General features: G+C 37.1%; 1 protein-coding gene across 1 annotated transcript; it reads left to right on the forward strand.

Moving 5' to 3' along the window:
• Positions 1–1,407: 1,407 nt before the first annotated feature.
• On the forward strand, positions 1,408–3,363 carry LOC137639384 (zinc finger BED domain-containing protein 5-like). Its single transcript, XM_068371659.1, has 2 exons — positions 1,408–1,456; positions 2,525–3,363. Exons 1-2 carry the CDS (start codon positions 1,408–1,410, stop codon positions 3,361–3,363), a joined length of 888 nt encoding a protein of 295 aa, XP_068227760.1.
• Positions 3,364–15,694: the final 12,331 nt, after the last annotated feature.

Below are 15,694 nucleotides of genomic sequence, written 5' to 3' on the forward strand. Positions count from 1 at the left end.
GATAGTGTTCTGGATCCAATACCTTTCCTATTATATATATGACTTGGCCTTGTAACGAGCTTGGTGCCTGGATGTGTGGTTTGGCCTCGTAACAAGCTTGTTGCATAAGCAGATATTGCTATTGTCTTTAAAAATACATCTGTTGATTTTAAACCTGTCGATGCTGATTCCTTAAAGGAGATCTAGTTAAAATTAGTGCATGGTGCAAATTAGGGGAGATGAAGGTGAACCATAACAAAACTAAAAGTATGATTGCAGCTTCTCAACATCTACCTCTTTTATTTTACGATGTCTAAGGGGTTTTCTCAATTTCAATTTTATTTCTCTAATTGCACAGATTGGCAGACTGAGAAAACCCTTGAAGATTTTGGTGATCAATCTGTCCTGAGGAAATGTTTTAATTTTTTCATTCTATCATGTTTTGAATGTTTTCTGGTCTGCACCTTCTGGCACTTATCCTTATTTGATGGACAAAAAATTTGCGATCTATTAAAGTAATTGTCCCTGAAATAGAAATTAAACTCATTTAGTTCCATATGCATTTAGATCTTTTTAGAATATACATCCAGTATGTAGCATTTTCAATCTTAGGGCTCAATACTACAGTGTTCTAGAAATTTTATTCCGGCAATGATCTTTCTAATTTGGTAGCCTAGTTGAATCTGTGGAACTTCAGGAGTTAAAATTTGTTAAACCTTGATGCAAGTACTCTTCTATTAAAAAGAATGACATAAGACTTGTTTCATAGTTTATATAATGACTTTCCTAGTCAGCGTTGTTACTGATCTTAATATATTTTATATATTTTTTATTAATTTTCATTCATAGTTTATTTGCTATTCCACAATGGGTTGCTTTCCTTGTTGTAGCTCTTAGTCTTATATCATTCTGCTTCTCCAACTAGGATTTTAGCTTGGTTAGTATGAAAGGAAATTATGTTGGTAATAGGTACTTTGCTCATCGTGGTTTTCATGATGATTTGCTATTTTTCATTAAAATTGTACATTATGTATAAGTACTGTATTAGTTAACAGATTGATGCAATGAGAAGTGTTGTTGGTCTTAAATCAATGTTGCTAAATCAAAGGTAGTAAAATGGGAACATGACGAAATAGAAACTGCTATATTGAGAAGTTGAACTTTGAACTATGTTGCACACATCTCGACACAGGAAATAGAAATAATGTATCGCCTAAAACGAATTTATTGAAAGCCTTTTCATCAAATATATATGCATTAATAAGTTTGAGTCAATGGAAGAGAATATTGGTATCGTAATAAAGCATTAAAATACATGTTCAGTGTGTAGATGTAATGGTTGATGAACGATCGATGCCCTGGAGTCGGAATTTTTCTTTGATTCCACACTGATAGGAATGCAAGGCAGGCTTCTACATGGACGGCACAATGTTATTGAAGATTATAGACGCCAATACCAACGTTTATAAGAATTATGGTAAAGAGAATTAAAGATTAGCTGGAATACTCTGCCCAAGGGAGTAAGAAGGGTGAAATGGCTGTTGAAAATCTGGTGGAGGACGTTTTATCACGGTAATGGAGGCGTCGTTAGTTGGTAAATTTGAAATTAATTGCATTCATGGCCTTTTCATACGTTTATAATTCAAGTCATAATTCAAACATGAGTATGAAATTTACTCTGCACTTAAAGGAATAGAAACTCACATTTATATGACAAAGATTTGAACTTATTTTTGGGGGGTAAGGGTCCGAGTGTCTGTGTTTGATTCAGGGACTCTATTTTCTCAGACGTTCAATCATCAACATCGATAACAACTGATACCACATGGCTGTACGTTCCTGTGGAGTGATGAATCAATTTGCACTTAAAATGGAAATGACGTATCTCTCTATGATACCTCAGTGTAAAGTATGTAATTGGGAACTACATCTATGTTTATCGTATGTATGTAATAGTGTACACTCAGACATGCTTGGGGAGGTTCTTATATATCATGATTGCAGAAAATACGTATCCTTCATAATTTTGGAAGGTATCTGGTTAACTTATATAAACGGAAATAGTATAATATTGAAAATAAGAGAAAACTCATACTAATGCAAAAAGTAACCAAAGCTCTTGTATCATATCTACTTACTACGTTACCATAAAGAGAATAATCATAACTGTCAGCCTAGTGTTTGCAGGTGAAGTAATAAGAGATAGTAATCTGTTCATATTGTTAGTTGCTGACGTTAGTGAGGCGTAATACGTTTACTAATATCGTAAGGGATTGTGTTGACCAATCCTTCAGGGGTTCTCAACCTGGGGTTCGCGAACCCCCAGGGGTTCAAAACCAGATTTCAAGGGGTACTTAGATGGCTTACGAAAATTTCTTTTTTAGATAGTTACATCTGCTCAGAGAGAGAGAGAGAGAGAGAGAGAGAGAGAGAGAGAGAGAGAGAGAGTGAGTGTGTGTGTGTGTGTGTGTGTGTGTGTGTGACGGAGGGGCGCGCCATCAAGTCAAGCGCCTAAATACAAGACTGTTTTCCCTTCTGTGCCAAGAGTTTGGAAGTGATGAAGAAGTGTTGCTCCTTCACACTGAGGTTCGCTGGCTGTCGAGGGGGAATGTGGTATCAAGAGTAGAATCACTAAAGGAGGAGCTCACTGAATTCTTCAAATGTGACAACAAGGCAAAGTCACTTGAGTTCACCAAGAAATTGTCAGACAGCCAGTGGCTTCAGAAGCTGGCCTACCTTAGTGACATATTCTTAAGCCTCAACTCATTTAACTTATCCCTCCAAGGCCGTTTTGCCACAGTGAGTGATTTCATGGACAAACTTAGGTCACTGACCATGAAGCTGGAGCTTTGGGAAGGGAAGGTCAAAGATGGAAATCTTAGCATGTTTGAACACCTTGGTGAGGCACTTGATAAAAGTCAAAACACTGGAAAACAAGATGTGATGCAACTTGTGCAATCACATCTAGCTTCTCTGCGGATGGAGCTGCAGTCTTACTTCCCCGAATTGAGTGAATTGGAATCAAAATTGATTAGAAATCCTTTCATTGTGAATGTGCACCTTCTCCCAGATAACATGCAAGAGGAGTTCTTAGAGTTGGTGAACGACTCTGTTGCAAAAGATGCATTTGAAACATTTTGCCTAACCAAGTTCTGGGCTAAAATGAGTGAGATTTACCCTGTTGTATCTAAAGTAGTTCTGAACTCTTTGTTGATGTTCCCTAGTACTTATCTGTGTGAGCAAGGATTTTCAACGCTGTTGAACATGAAAACCAAACATCGATCACGGCTTAATGTGGAACATGACCTACGATTGTGCCTGTCTAATACTGCTCCTCGAATTGAGAAACTTGTTTGTAACAGACAGGCACAGCCTTCACACTGAAGTTCAGTAATGGTTGATAAAGGAAATATTGTTTCATTTCTGCATGTGTAGTATCACTGTAAAATACTTGGAATATTCATGTTTCATCTCAATAAAGTAATAAAAATTTGAATAATTTCATAATATCCTATGTTGTACCATTGTACATTGAGTTAGTTACTAAATTACCATTTTGTTCGATGTCAGATTACCCGGGGGGTACTGGTAAATGGTCTTATATCTCAGGGGGTACTTGACGGGAAAAAAGAAAATGTATACTATAAACTGAGTTTATAGTATACATTTTCTTTTGTATTTTCTGGATTTTCTTCTTTTCTTTCAATCCACATTTTAAAGGTGAATGCTATAAAGTTAATACCATTCATTTAAAATGTGGAATTCTCAACAATTTCTTGTGTTTCCTAAAGGGTTCGTCATTTTATTTCAATAGAGCAAGTTTTCGTCTCTGAAGAAGGTAACACGATCAATACTTTCTTGCAGCAATCAAACTTACATTTTGTCGCCTTCCGTGTCTCATCACTATGCGGCTAACATAAGAAAATCTTTTGAATATAGAGAGGCTTTCATTGTCATGCATATCATCAGTTGGAAATGTGACATTTCTTCCAACGAAAAGAACTTGAGGTACAAGACATCTCTGACAGGAGAAGCTGGATAAGTGGATGGCAGGGAGGGAAAGGTAGGCAAAGGGTGAACATGGAAAACCTCTTTCCTAGAACTGCTGCTACCAAATATTCTTCATCCTTTTGGTAACTCATTCTGGGCGTTTTGTCGCCCCAAGAAAGGTTAGTCGCATCTGTTGACAAGCGTACTTCAACAATTTACTTGCATCATCATCTTTTCCCATAACCATTCGCTGCTTTATCTCTTATACCTCTTTGAGATTTGGTTTTCTGTAACGGTTTTATTACTGTTGTTATTGCTTGCTTATAGTTGTTAAAGTTTTCACTATTTATATAGGAAATGTGTATTTTAATGTTGTTACTGTCCTTTAAAGATTATATTTTTCATTGTTTCCTTTCCTCACTGCTATTTTCCCTGTTGGAGCCCCTGGGCTTATATCATCCTGCTTTTCCAACCAGGGTTGTAACTTAGCAATTAATAATAATAATAATAATAATAATAATAATAATAATAATAATAATAATAATAATAATCAATAATAAAAATATAATAAGGACATTGTGTCAACGGAACTCTATTGTTTGCTTAACTGTGACGAGAAGACATACTTCGAATTCTAATTCCAAGGGTTACAGAAACCCTGCTCAGTATTTCTATTGCGGAATTATTTATCGAAATAGATACCAAAGTCTCTCTCTCTCTCCTCTCTCTCTCTCCTCTCTCTCTCTCTCTCTCTCTCTCTCTCTATATATATATATATATATATATTCACACACGCATATATATATATATATATATATATATATATATATATATATATATATATATTTTCACACACGCATATATATATATATATATATATATATATGATAATAAGTACAGTGCGTGTGTGTGTGTGTGTGTGTGTGTGTGTGTGTGTGTAGCCCACGTTCCAATTTTCATTTATCAGCTAACACCCTTCATCTCCATTTGTTTCCGATTCGATTGTTTTAGAGAGCTGCTCTCGTGCTTTATTTGTTTTGAGTCTTTTACCAAAAGAAGTTATATGTTTGTCTCGGGGTTAGAAAGTTTCTTCTTGAAAGTGGGCCGGGGGAAATGTTAGGGCACTTCTTTATTAGATTCTCTTGACGTTCGATTTTCTCTCATGTATTTTTTTGTGCGTTCGGGAAATGCAATTCACGGCCTGTTTCTCACTTTTACTTTTCACTTATATTTTTTCATGTGTGTTTTTGTTTAGTATATATTTCAAAATCTTATTTTGATGGGTATATTTCTTCATAAAATTTTTCAATAGATAATAGTTATATGAGGGGGAAATGTTTTTTTAACACACGCACGCACTCTCTCTCTCTCTCTCTCTCTCTCTCTCTCTCTCTCTCTCTCTCTCTCTCTCTCTCTCTCTCTCTCTCTCTCTCTCTCTCTCTCTCTTGGATATCTAAATAATTATCCTTTATTGTAATAATTTTTTCTATCTGATTTCATTCCTTAACCTAGATTGTGGTATCATCTATTTGTCAAATCAGTAGAATTTTATGTTTCTCTGAAAGGTTATATTTTCATTTCAATATGTTTGTTTGTATGAAGGCGGTCTTTACAGATTTGATTAAAGAATCATTTTAATGTATACCTGCTTTATTTTTCTTGGTCATTAAAATCTCGTGGGAGGATTTCTTTGAAAAATTTTCGGGAAGGATTTCAAATGGAGATTTATACAATTTACCTCCTTGTCACCTAATATTTTCATTATTTTAGTGCCAGTTAAATTGAGTGCTACTTTTTATTTCATATCGCCCTTTTAGTAACTTGAATATCCAAGTGGACCTGTTTCTTCCCCTCACTCGACCCCTTCTACTGATGTCTGAGAAAATTAAAGCAAGTGCAAGGGGAATGAGAAAATTAAAGCAAGTGCAAGGGGAATATATAATGATGAATAAGGCGTTCAAGTAAAAGTACTACTGGAATCCTCGTATTTTGCCTATTTGGTTTATTAAAGGCAAAATTAGCTTGTGTCTTATCTTTGAGTTTATAGAAGCACATATGAATTGACCAGATGTTGAAAGCTTCATTGTAATTGTTCTCTAGATATCGAAATTAAATTCCTTTGGTCTCAGAAGCAGGTAAACACATTTTTGTCCAAAAAATTTATTTTCCTTAAATTCATGGTAGTTTTCGGGGAAAAAATGAAAATAAATTCGTATTGTAAAACCATTCTTACTTGTAATCTTATTATAGAAACTCTGTGCTCAGTATTTTGAAAATTTAAGGTAGTGTGTAAGATATTAACTAACTCCTTTTATGTCATATTTATTGACTCTTTTCTATAATTTATCGTTTTTTTATATCTAGAAGTCAGGATTTATTATTCAGTTGGTTTTATTGTAATGTTAATACTTTGTTTTTGTTTTAAGGCAAATAACAAGAAAGAATATATCATCCACAGTTGGGATTTTATGCGTCATTTCCTTATTGGTTATGATCCCGTTTTCTTTTCTTTTTCTTACTAGCTCAAGACATCTGAGTTCCTTCCCAAAATTTCCAATAAAGATCCCTATAAATTTCATGTTTGCCTGTTCTTTGCTTTCTTGTATTTCTATCCTTTTGGGTTATATTCATATAAATACCATGCCCGGTAAAATGATGATTATTAGGTAATAGCAAGGTCTGGACCGTGGGTAGTAGGTTTGCCAGGGCACCAGCCGCCCGTCGTGATACTACCGCGAGAGAGTTATGGGGTCCTTTGACTGGCCAGACAGTGCTACATTGGATCCTTCTCTCTGGTTATGGTTCTTTCCCTTTGCCTACACAGACACCGAATAGTCTGGCCTATTTTTTACAGATTCTCCTCTGTCCTCATACACCCGACAACACTGAGATTACCAAACTATTCTTCTTCACCCAAGGGGTTAACTACTGCAATGCATTTGTTCAGTGGCTACTTTCCTGTTGGTAAGGGTATAAGAGACTCTTTAGCTATGGTAAGTAGCTCTTCTAGGTATAAGGACACTCCAAAATCAAACCATTGTTCTCTAGTCTTCGGTAGTGCCATAGCCTCTGTACCATGGTCTTCCACTGTCTTGGGTTAGAGTTCTCTTACTTGAGGGTACACTCGGGCACACTATTTTATCTAGTTTCACTTCCTCTTGTTTTGTTAAAGTTTTTATAGTTTACATAGGAAATATTTATTCTAATGTTACTATTCCTTCCCTCACTGGGCTATTTTCCCTGTTGGGGCCCCTGGGCTTATAGCATCCTGCTTTTCCATCTAGGGTTGTAGCTTAGCATATAATAATAATAATAATAATAGGAGGAGGCCATAGAAAATCAACTTTTTTTGAGAGATATTTTGTGATCTTCGCAGGTCTTCTGTCGAGAAAAGCAATAAAAGTACATTAGTAATACATAAAACCAGTTAATCAAGTAAGACCAAAGCTGTCATACACTTTTCGCAGACATATCGCTAATAAGTTGAGGATTGTTGGTTCTTAATCCCATCATAAGGATAAAAGGTTGGCAAAATTTTTTCAATCATTAACACGAATAATTTTTTATTATTTGTTGATATTATCATGGAAGAAACCATTAAGAAAAGAAAACCCTTGTGCAGTTTTGTAACCAGACTACTTGATTACTTTTCTGTGACTGTAATGTGTAATTTTACCTCGATATTCATTTTGATATTACCCTCCTGAAATACTGACAGGTACATGATTACATAAGAACGACTATAGCAGCTAGTAGTATATTGTTTATTAACTTTCTGGCAGCCTCCATTACCAGTAAAATAATTCTTACGCACATTTCATTTATATGGGGGGGGGGGGAATTATATAAAATTTAAGATTTAATGAAATAGAAATCATTAACATGGCAGTGACGGAAAAGTGAATTAATTAGATAGAAATAATGTAAAAGTATAGTAAAAGCGTAGAGAGAGGGAGCTAAAGAGATTCTTACATAATAAGGAAAAATTAACGAACATATACTTTTGATTTTCGTCTTTTGCGCAAAAGTTTCTTAATATTTTAAATTTTACATTTTACGTTGCGGATGATGGTAACGATCAAATTAAAAAAATTGTCATTAAATTCAATAAAGATTTAGTTATTGTCTTGTATAGATCCCATTGGATTAGGTTTTTTTTTTTTTTTTTTTTTTTTTTTTTTTTTTTTTTTTTTTTTTTTTTTTTGGTGGTGGTGGTCGAACATGATGTGCGAAAGCATTATGAATGGTTCAAATGTTTAGATGTACATAAACACGTAAATTTATAGTTTACTAACTTCGTCTCTATTTTTGAAAACAAGTAAGAATGACAGATAAAATACTTATGAGTATTTTTTTTTATTTAGCATTTTTCTGAGAGATTAGAAGAATATGCGGGAAAAATCTCAGTTTAGTTGCCTCCTTGCGCGCTTGTGGATAAATTCAAATACAATTATATGAAAGTCACATTCTTATAGTGTATAAGAATAGGGTTTTTAGATATTACATGATGAGATACAATGAAATGCAGAGATAAAGACGGGAAGTGCAGAAATTTATTTAAAGCAAGTCAAGTATGGTCGAACCACTGACTCTTGGTCGAGAAACTAATTAGCCTAGAGTCAATTTGCTTCCAGGTTTTACGATTTTAGAACCCGTTTTCTATTGTTTCACATTCTATTTGGGTTTCTACCCAAGATAAACTTCCAGGTAAAAGTCAGTTCATACATTTTCAAGGAGAAAAGACTCATTGGATTCAGACTTTGTTTTGTTTGTGACAAGGGAGAGGGTTATCGATGATTTTATGAAATTAAAATTAACGTAAGGAAGGCCATCAGTGTGAAGAGCATCACTGGAGATAAATATTTAATAAAATTAAATCTGTTAAAGACATCAGCTATTATGAAAATAGCTGATTTAGTCAAGTGAGATGGATGAGGTGAAAATAGTAAATCTTGGTTCATCTGTAACATGTTAATAAGAAATTGTCATTTTAAATATCTGTTAACGTGAACATAGCAATAGTGGAAAAGTGGAAAGTCAGCCAAATGAGACTTTCATTGTTAATATTATACTTGTTAGGGAATGTACCCTCCTCGATATCTATTTCTGGATATGTTAGTTATTGGAAAATGTGAAAAATTAAATGATTTAACTAAAGACTACTTATGATATAAGAGAGCAACGGCTAAAATTGAGAAAATGTCCCATTATTACCAAAAATAATACTCCATAACAAAAGTATAGAATCGGTAAACAATGATGATTAAGGAGAGGTTCGAAACAGGAAATTGATGCAGAAATAGTGGTTAGAAATAACAATATAAAAGCAACCAGGAAAGAAGGGAAAAAACAATTTCGTTACCGGTTTCATCACATGAGGAAGAAATCAGTAATGAACGACGAGCCATTTTGACGAAATGATGATCATGATAAAGCTGGTACATGAGGGCCAGTCAGATCAAAGTTCAAGGGGAAATACTTATAGATGACAACAGTGATAGTTCAAGTTCCTGCCTAACGCTCAGAATGGACCAAATTTCAGTTTAGATAACCAAAATTGGTAATGTATCCGATGACGTTCATATGAAATCAAAGAATAGTAAGAAAACCTGGGTAAAAACAAAATTGAAAAACTCAGAAAAACGTCCTGCAACTCTTAATTTCACATCCTCGTATTACTACTTCGAATAACGGAATCAAATGAAGGAATTTTATGCACTTGCATCAGGTAGATCTATGATTTCTGAACTTTATGTACTGGCATCAGATATTTATATATATATATATATATATATATATATATATATATATATATATATATATATATATATATAATTTCGTAATGTCAAAGTTGTAAGCTAGTTAAAGGAAATCGAGAAGCATCGAAAAATTCAAATGTGTCATTTCATTTATCAGTAATTCAGAACCACAAGTGGATATATCATGTCATGAGATAGATGTTGAGGGGCATATCACTAGTGTTGGAATTAGAATTCCCTCTGGCTATGTTTATTCTGCATCATGAAATATGATAAAGGAAAGAGAAGTGTTATCTCAAAACGACAAAATGTAATCGACGAAGGATATTGGTATTGCACAACCAACAAAAGAGATTGTACGGTTATGTATGATAATTTTGTTTCGAAATGACTGATAAGTTAAAGATGGCCTATAGCATGAAGAGGTATGGTTTGTAAATGTATCCACTATTGGTTTAGATTTGATTGACTTTAAGTAAAATGGCTCACATAGATATTGGTCCGAGTCACAATCCCGACTGCTGTAATACCAATGTATGAAGCTATTCCAGTATTAGGATTGTTTAATAGAGGACAAACTTTCTCAAGGTAAAATCAACCTTGAATTAATAAATTATAAATTCTTTTTGATAAATTTGCTTGTGAAAATTTTATTGAAAAGTTTGGCAAGTAAAAGAAATGGACATTTTTAAATTATTTATGACTGGTATATTCACTAATGAAGGGTAATAATTTCATCTTGACTATTTAAAAACGGTAAAGAAAAAACTTGAAAAATTGTTTTAAAGTTACTTCTGATAATTCAATCAGAAGCTCATCTAATGAATTACAACAAATTTCAAGATATGTTCAGAGAGTGAATTGTAATATTGGATAATGAAATTTGAGTACGTATTAATACCCAAGTATTATTATAAATTACATAACGAAAATAAATAAAGGGGTTAATGTTAAATGATTTTAAAGGTACGAAAAAGAAAAAAAAGATAATGACAATAATTTGATTCAAACCTCTCTGGAAAGAAAAAGATAAAATAAAATGTAAGGTTTTAGATTCCTCGATGTATTTCAAGTATTTCAGTATTTACCAATTTCCTGTTTCAGTGCCAAACTTCCTGGAATGAGTGTAAAAAGAATTGTTTAATATTAACTTTTTGTCATGAACACGTAAATTTCAGACCAGAGGGCAGGATTAGAATTATATGTTACACATAAGTATGTAGAGACTTTAATTCTAAGTAAAATAAGAATAGTGTCATGAAAATTGGATGATTTTGAGAGAAGTATTGGGCAAATAACTGAGCTCAGACCATATAGCCAGAAGATGGTGGTCATTTTTAAAGATAGTCGCCATTCAGGCACTAAGCTATTAAACGGAGTCGTCCAAGTCCCGCTTTTGGATGCTTTAGTCAGTGGATTAATAAAACTCATAACTAGATATGTTCACTAATTTGGTAGTTAAATGCGAAATTTTTAGGTCTGACTTATGGAATACAGTATATATAAGGAGAACTGATGTGATCTGGCCCCTGCTTTTTTTACATCTTTAGATCTTTAGATACTTTCCTATCCTCCTTATTACACACACACACACACACACACATATATATATATATATATATATATATATGCGTATGTGTGTGTGTATACTGTACACAGTATGTATATATATACATATATTTATACAACACACACACACACACACACACATATATATATATATATATATATATATATATATATATATATATATGTATGTATGTATGTATGTATATATACATATGTATTTGTGTATGTGTATTGTGTTTATATATGCACACACACAAATAGAATTCCTTTAACATTTCCTTTTTCCAAACTATATTCAATTTTCAGTCTCTAAAACTTCTTTATTTGAACTCGTTTTCTTTATTTGATTTTTTTATCACTTTGATATTTGCTCATATTTTCTGTGGTGCCATACATTTCTAAGAATTGAAAAATAAAGGTTTTTGTGAATCAGTATCAGAATTTCGTGCATAGATCAGATATTATGACTCTTCCTCTTCTTTAGTAGGACGGTTTATCTAAATGTACTAATGATACCCCAACATGTGTTCTCTCCCCCATCCTCATTGGCGTTTCCTATGATTGTCTTCTATTACATAATCTCTCCTTTTTTATCCGTTACCTTCATTGTACTGCTTCTTGTATTCTAACTCTCTTATGATTCATCATTTGCATTCTTTTTTCAGCATTTGGTTTTCTTGGCATTCCAACTCGACATTCCTTATATGATTATCTGATTTGCGTTTTATCTCAAAATGACCCGAGTGGTTTTGTGAAATTCATCATCCACAAGGAAGACTATACCATTTTTTATCTCGGGTATCAAAATTCATAATTATGCTTATTTTTTGTGACAAGCCGAGAGAAGGTTGTGACTCAAAGACAGGATGAAAGCAACAGTAACTTTATTACAGACACTTGCCTTTATACAAAAAAACTCAATGCAACAGGAAATTTCTTGTTCAACTGACACCGTACTGGTTAACAGTTACCGGTGAGAAAAAGAGACACATTATTTCAGGTTCAATGCAACTGGAAATTTCCTGCTCAAATGATACCACACTGGTTAACAGTTATCAAAGAGAAAAACATACATGTTATTTCAGGTTATTTTTAGTGCGAGGGGAGAGCGAAGATACAAGCATAATATATACACAAAATGAAATGTCGTTACTATGTACGATCGTGTGATGCACGGTTGGTACATGGCTGCCCCCCTAAAAATGACATATTGTACATGTTAAATAGGGTGCCCTGATCTAGAGAGGCGAACTGTAGGCGAGTCATCTGTCAGGAGATAAGCAGGTTTTAGACAATCAATGGAGACCCAGTCTTCTTTGTCACGAATGTTTAGTAGGAATGCTTTCGTACTGCATCGGATCACAAGGAAAGGGCCCGTGTAAGGGGGCGTTAGCGGTGTCTTGCTAGTGTCATTGCGCAGGAAGACGTGCGTTGCAGAGTGAAAGTCTGGTGGTATGTGATTCTTTGCTGGGGGCTTGTAAGTCTGGCGGCATGGAGTAAATTTTCTCACGACGTGACGTATGCGCTGGAGATCGTCGGAGGAGGTTATAGAAGTAAAAAATTCGGCAGGGACAACCAACGGGTCGCCATACACCATTTCAGCTGCCGAGATGTCGAAGGCATCTTTAGGAGTGGTCCTTAGTTCCCAGGAGGACCGAGGGAAGCTGAGTAAACCAGTTGGAATCCTTGCAGTGGGACATCAAAGCTGCTTTGAGGGTGCGATGAAAACGTTGAACCATTCCAGTGGCAGCGGGGTTTTAGGCAGTTGTCTGAGGTAGGGTGATGCCCAGGAGATTCGCTAATGATGTCCACAATTGAGAGGTAAAAGTGGTACCCCTGTCTGAAGTTATATGCTCAAGGATACCAAATCTTGCAATCCATCCTGAGAGTAACGCAGATGTACATGAGGCGGACGTTACAGTTTCCATGGGAATGGCTTCAGGCCAACGAGTGGAACGGTCAATGACGGTAAACAGGTAACGAAGTCCTTGTGATGTGGGTAGGGGTCCTACAACGTCGACGTAGAAATGACGCTGAGTTTGAGGAAAGGTGCCCACTCCCGAATCCGTGTGTCAATGTACTTTGGAAGTTTGGCAAGAAGTACAGGCACGGACCCAATCCTTAGAATCCTTAGAAATGCCGTGCCAAATGAACTTCGTCTTCAGCAGCTGTGCAGTAGAACAGCACGAGGTATGTAAAAGACTGTGAATGAAATCAAACACCTGCCAGCGCATGGGAGCAGGAATCCAAGGTCGTGGTCTACCAGCACTGACATCACAGAGGAGGGTGGTGTTGGAGTCTTCAAGGGGGATGTCTTCCCAATGGAGGGACGTGCAGGATGTCCTACATGCTTGATACTCTGGATCTTCTTGTTGGGCTTATGCCAAGGCATTGTAATCCAATCCCAGTTGAACGGCAGCCAACGTGTTTCTTGATAGGGCATCGGCAATGAGATTCATTTTCCCAGGGACGTATTGATAGGGTGCAATTGTATTCAGCCACGGCGGAGAGATGTCGGCGTTGACGGATGGACCAGGTGTCAGACTGTCGAGTGAAGGCGTGCATCAGAGGCATGTGGTCTGTGCGAGTGATGAAGGGCGCACCTTCTAAGAAATGGCGAAAGTGACGGACAGCCAAGTGCATCGTCAGCAATTCGCAATCGAAGGTAGAATAAGGCCACTGGGCGGGGCGAGCCATTGACCACTTGCTCAAGTACTGCACCAATAGTGACGTTGCTGGCATTGGTGGAGAGAAGGAGAGGTGCATGTGGGATAGGAAAAGTGAGCCGCAGCAGTTGATAGGGCATTCTTTACATTGCAGAAGGCCACTTCTTGAAGGGAACCCCACTTCAGGTCCTTTGGCTTGCCCTTGAGGGAGGCGTAGAGGGGAGCAAGAGTGGCGGCAATGGCTGGCAGAAAACGGTGATAATAGTTGATCATGCCCAAGAATTCCTGCAGAGCTTTGGCGGTTGAGGGCGCAGGGAAGTCCTGAACGGCTGCTACCTTCTCAGGGAGGGAATGGACTCCTTCAGGAGTGATGCGGTGCCCTGAGAACGACACCTCGTTGGCGCCAAAGGTACACTTGTCGTACCGGACTACAAGGCCGCTTTGTTGCAGGCGGTCGAGCACGATGAGCAGGTGACGGAGGTGTTCCTCTTTTGAGGAGGAGAACACAAGTATGTCGTCCACATAACATACACAGAAGGGGAGTCCCCCTAAGATGCCATCCATGAGACGTTGAAACATGGCCCCAGGATTACAAAGGCCAAAACAGGAGTAATTGAAGGTGTATGTACCAAACGGAGTGGTGATGGTGGTCTTGGGGATGTCTTCTGGGTTCATAGGCACTTGATAATACCCCTTCAGGAGGTCGTGCGTAGAGAAAACCTTCGCTTTTTGCAGGTAGGAGGTCACGTCGGCAATGTTTGGGAGGTGGTAATGATCCGGTTCTGTTTGCATGTTCAGGCGTCTGTAATCCCTGCACGGACGGAGGGAGCCATATTTCTTCAGAACGATTTATAAGGGTGACGACCATGGGCTGGAGGACTTTTGGCAAAGGCCATTTCCTCCATTTCGGCGAACGTTTGTTTGGCTGCTGCCAATCGTTCCGGTGCCAGACGTCTGAATTTTGTGAAAACTGGGGGTCCCGTCATCTTGATATGGTGGTGAATACTGTGCTTGGCAGGAGCCGTGTGCGTTTGGCGAAGTTCTGGACGGAAAACTGTCGGGTACGACGTTCGGAGGTGGGCGTAGGCATCCTTGGGTGCACTGATGTGGAGAGGGAGGTTGGAGGTGTGGGTTGAAGAGGTGTTGACAAATACATCGACCAGGAGGTGGAAATGAGAGAGGAAATCCGCACCGAGGATTGGCAATGTGACGTCAGCAATGAGAAACTTCCAATTAAATTTACTGTTTCCAAATGATAATGTGAGGTTCTCGTAACCCCAGGTGGGTATCGCAGATCCGTTGACAGCTACCAAGCGACATACAGAGTACGTCGTGTCCTGAAGAGTTCCCTTGGCAAAAGAGAACAAGCACCCATGTGTACCAAAAATCGCACGTCCGTTTCTGCATCATGTAAAAAGAAAAGATTAAAAACACGGGAGGCCACCGCCACGAGCGATGGCCTACTTACAAGTTTTTTGGCCTCTGACAATCCTTGGCACATTTCTTCGTGGTTGCTCCGAATCTGGTGTGGTAGTAGCAAAACTGCGGCGGATGGGAGGCAGTAAGTGGCTGTAAAAGTCGTTGGTTGGGGCGCGAGTGAATGGTGGGTGGTGGGTGGCTTAGTTGCCGCTTCAGCACGTCACGGGTAGGCGTGTATGTCCTATGGCATTCACGTCGGCTTTGGTTGACGTTGAATAGGCGTCAGGAGTGGAGGCGTTGATGGAGGTCTTG

The sequence above is a fragment of the Palaemon carinicauda genome, chromosome 4 (genome assembly GCF_036898095.1).
Source record: "Palaemon carinicauda isolate YSFRI2023 chromosome 4, ASM3689809v2, whole genome shotgun sequence".
Lineage (NCBI taxonomy): Eukaryota > Metazoa > Arthropoda > Malacostraca > Decapoda > Palaemonidae > Palaemon > Palaemon carinicauda.

What these genes read in the sequence shown, in the direction of transcription:
- LOC137639384 (XM_068371659.1), top strand. Translation starts at nt 1,408, where the DNA reads ATGTTATTGAAGATTATAGACGCCAATACCAACGTTTATAAGAATTAT. An exon ending in CAACGTTTATAAGAATTATG is followed by an intron (nt 1,457 to 2,524) that starts GTAAAGAGAATT and finishes TTCTGTGCCAAG; the next exon opens with AGTTTGGAAGTGATGAAGAA.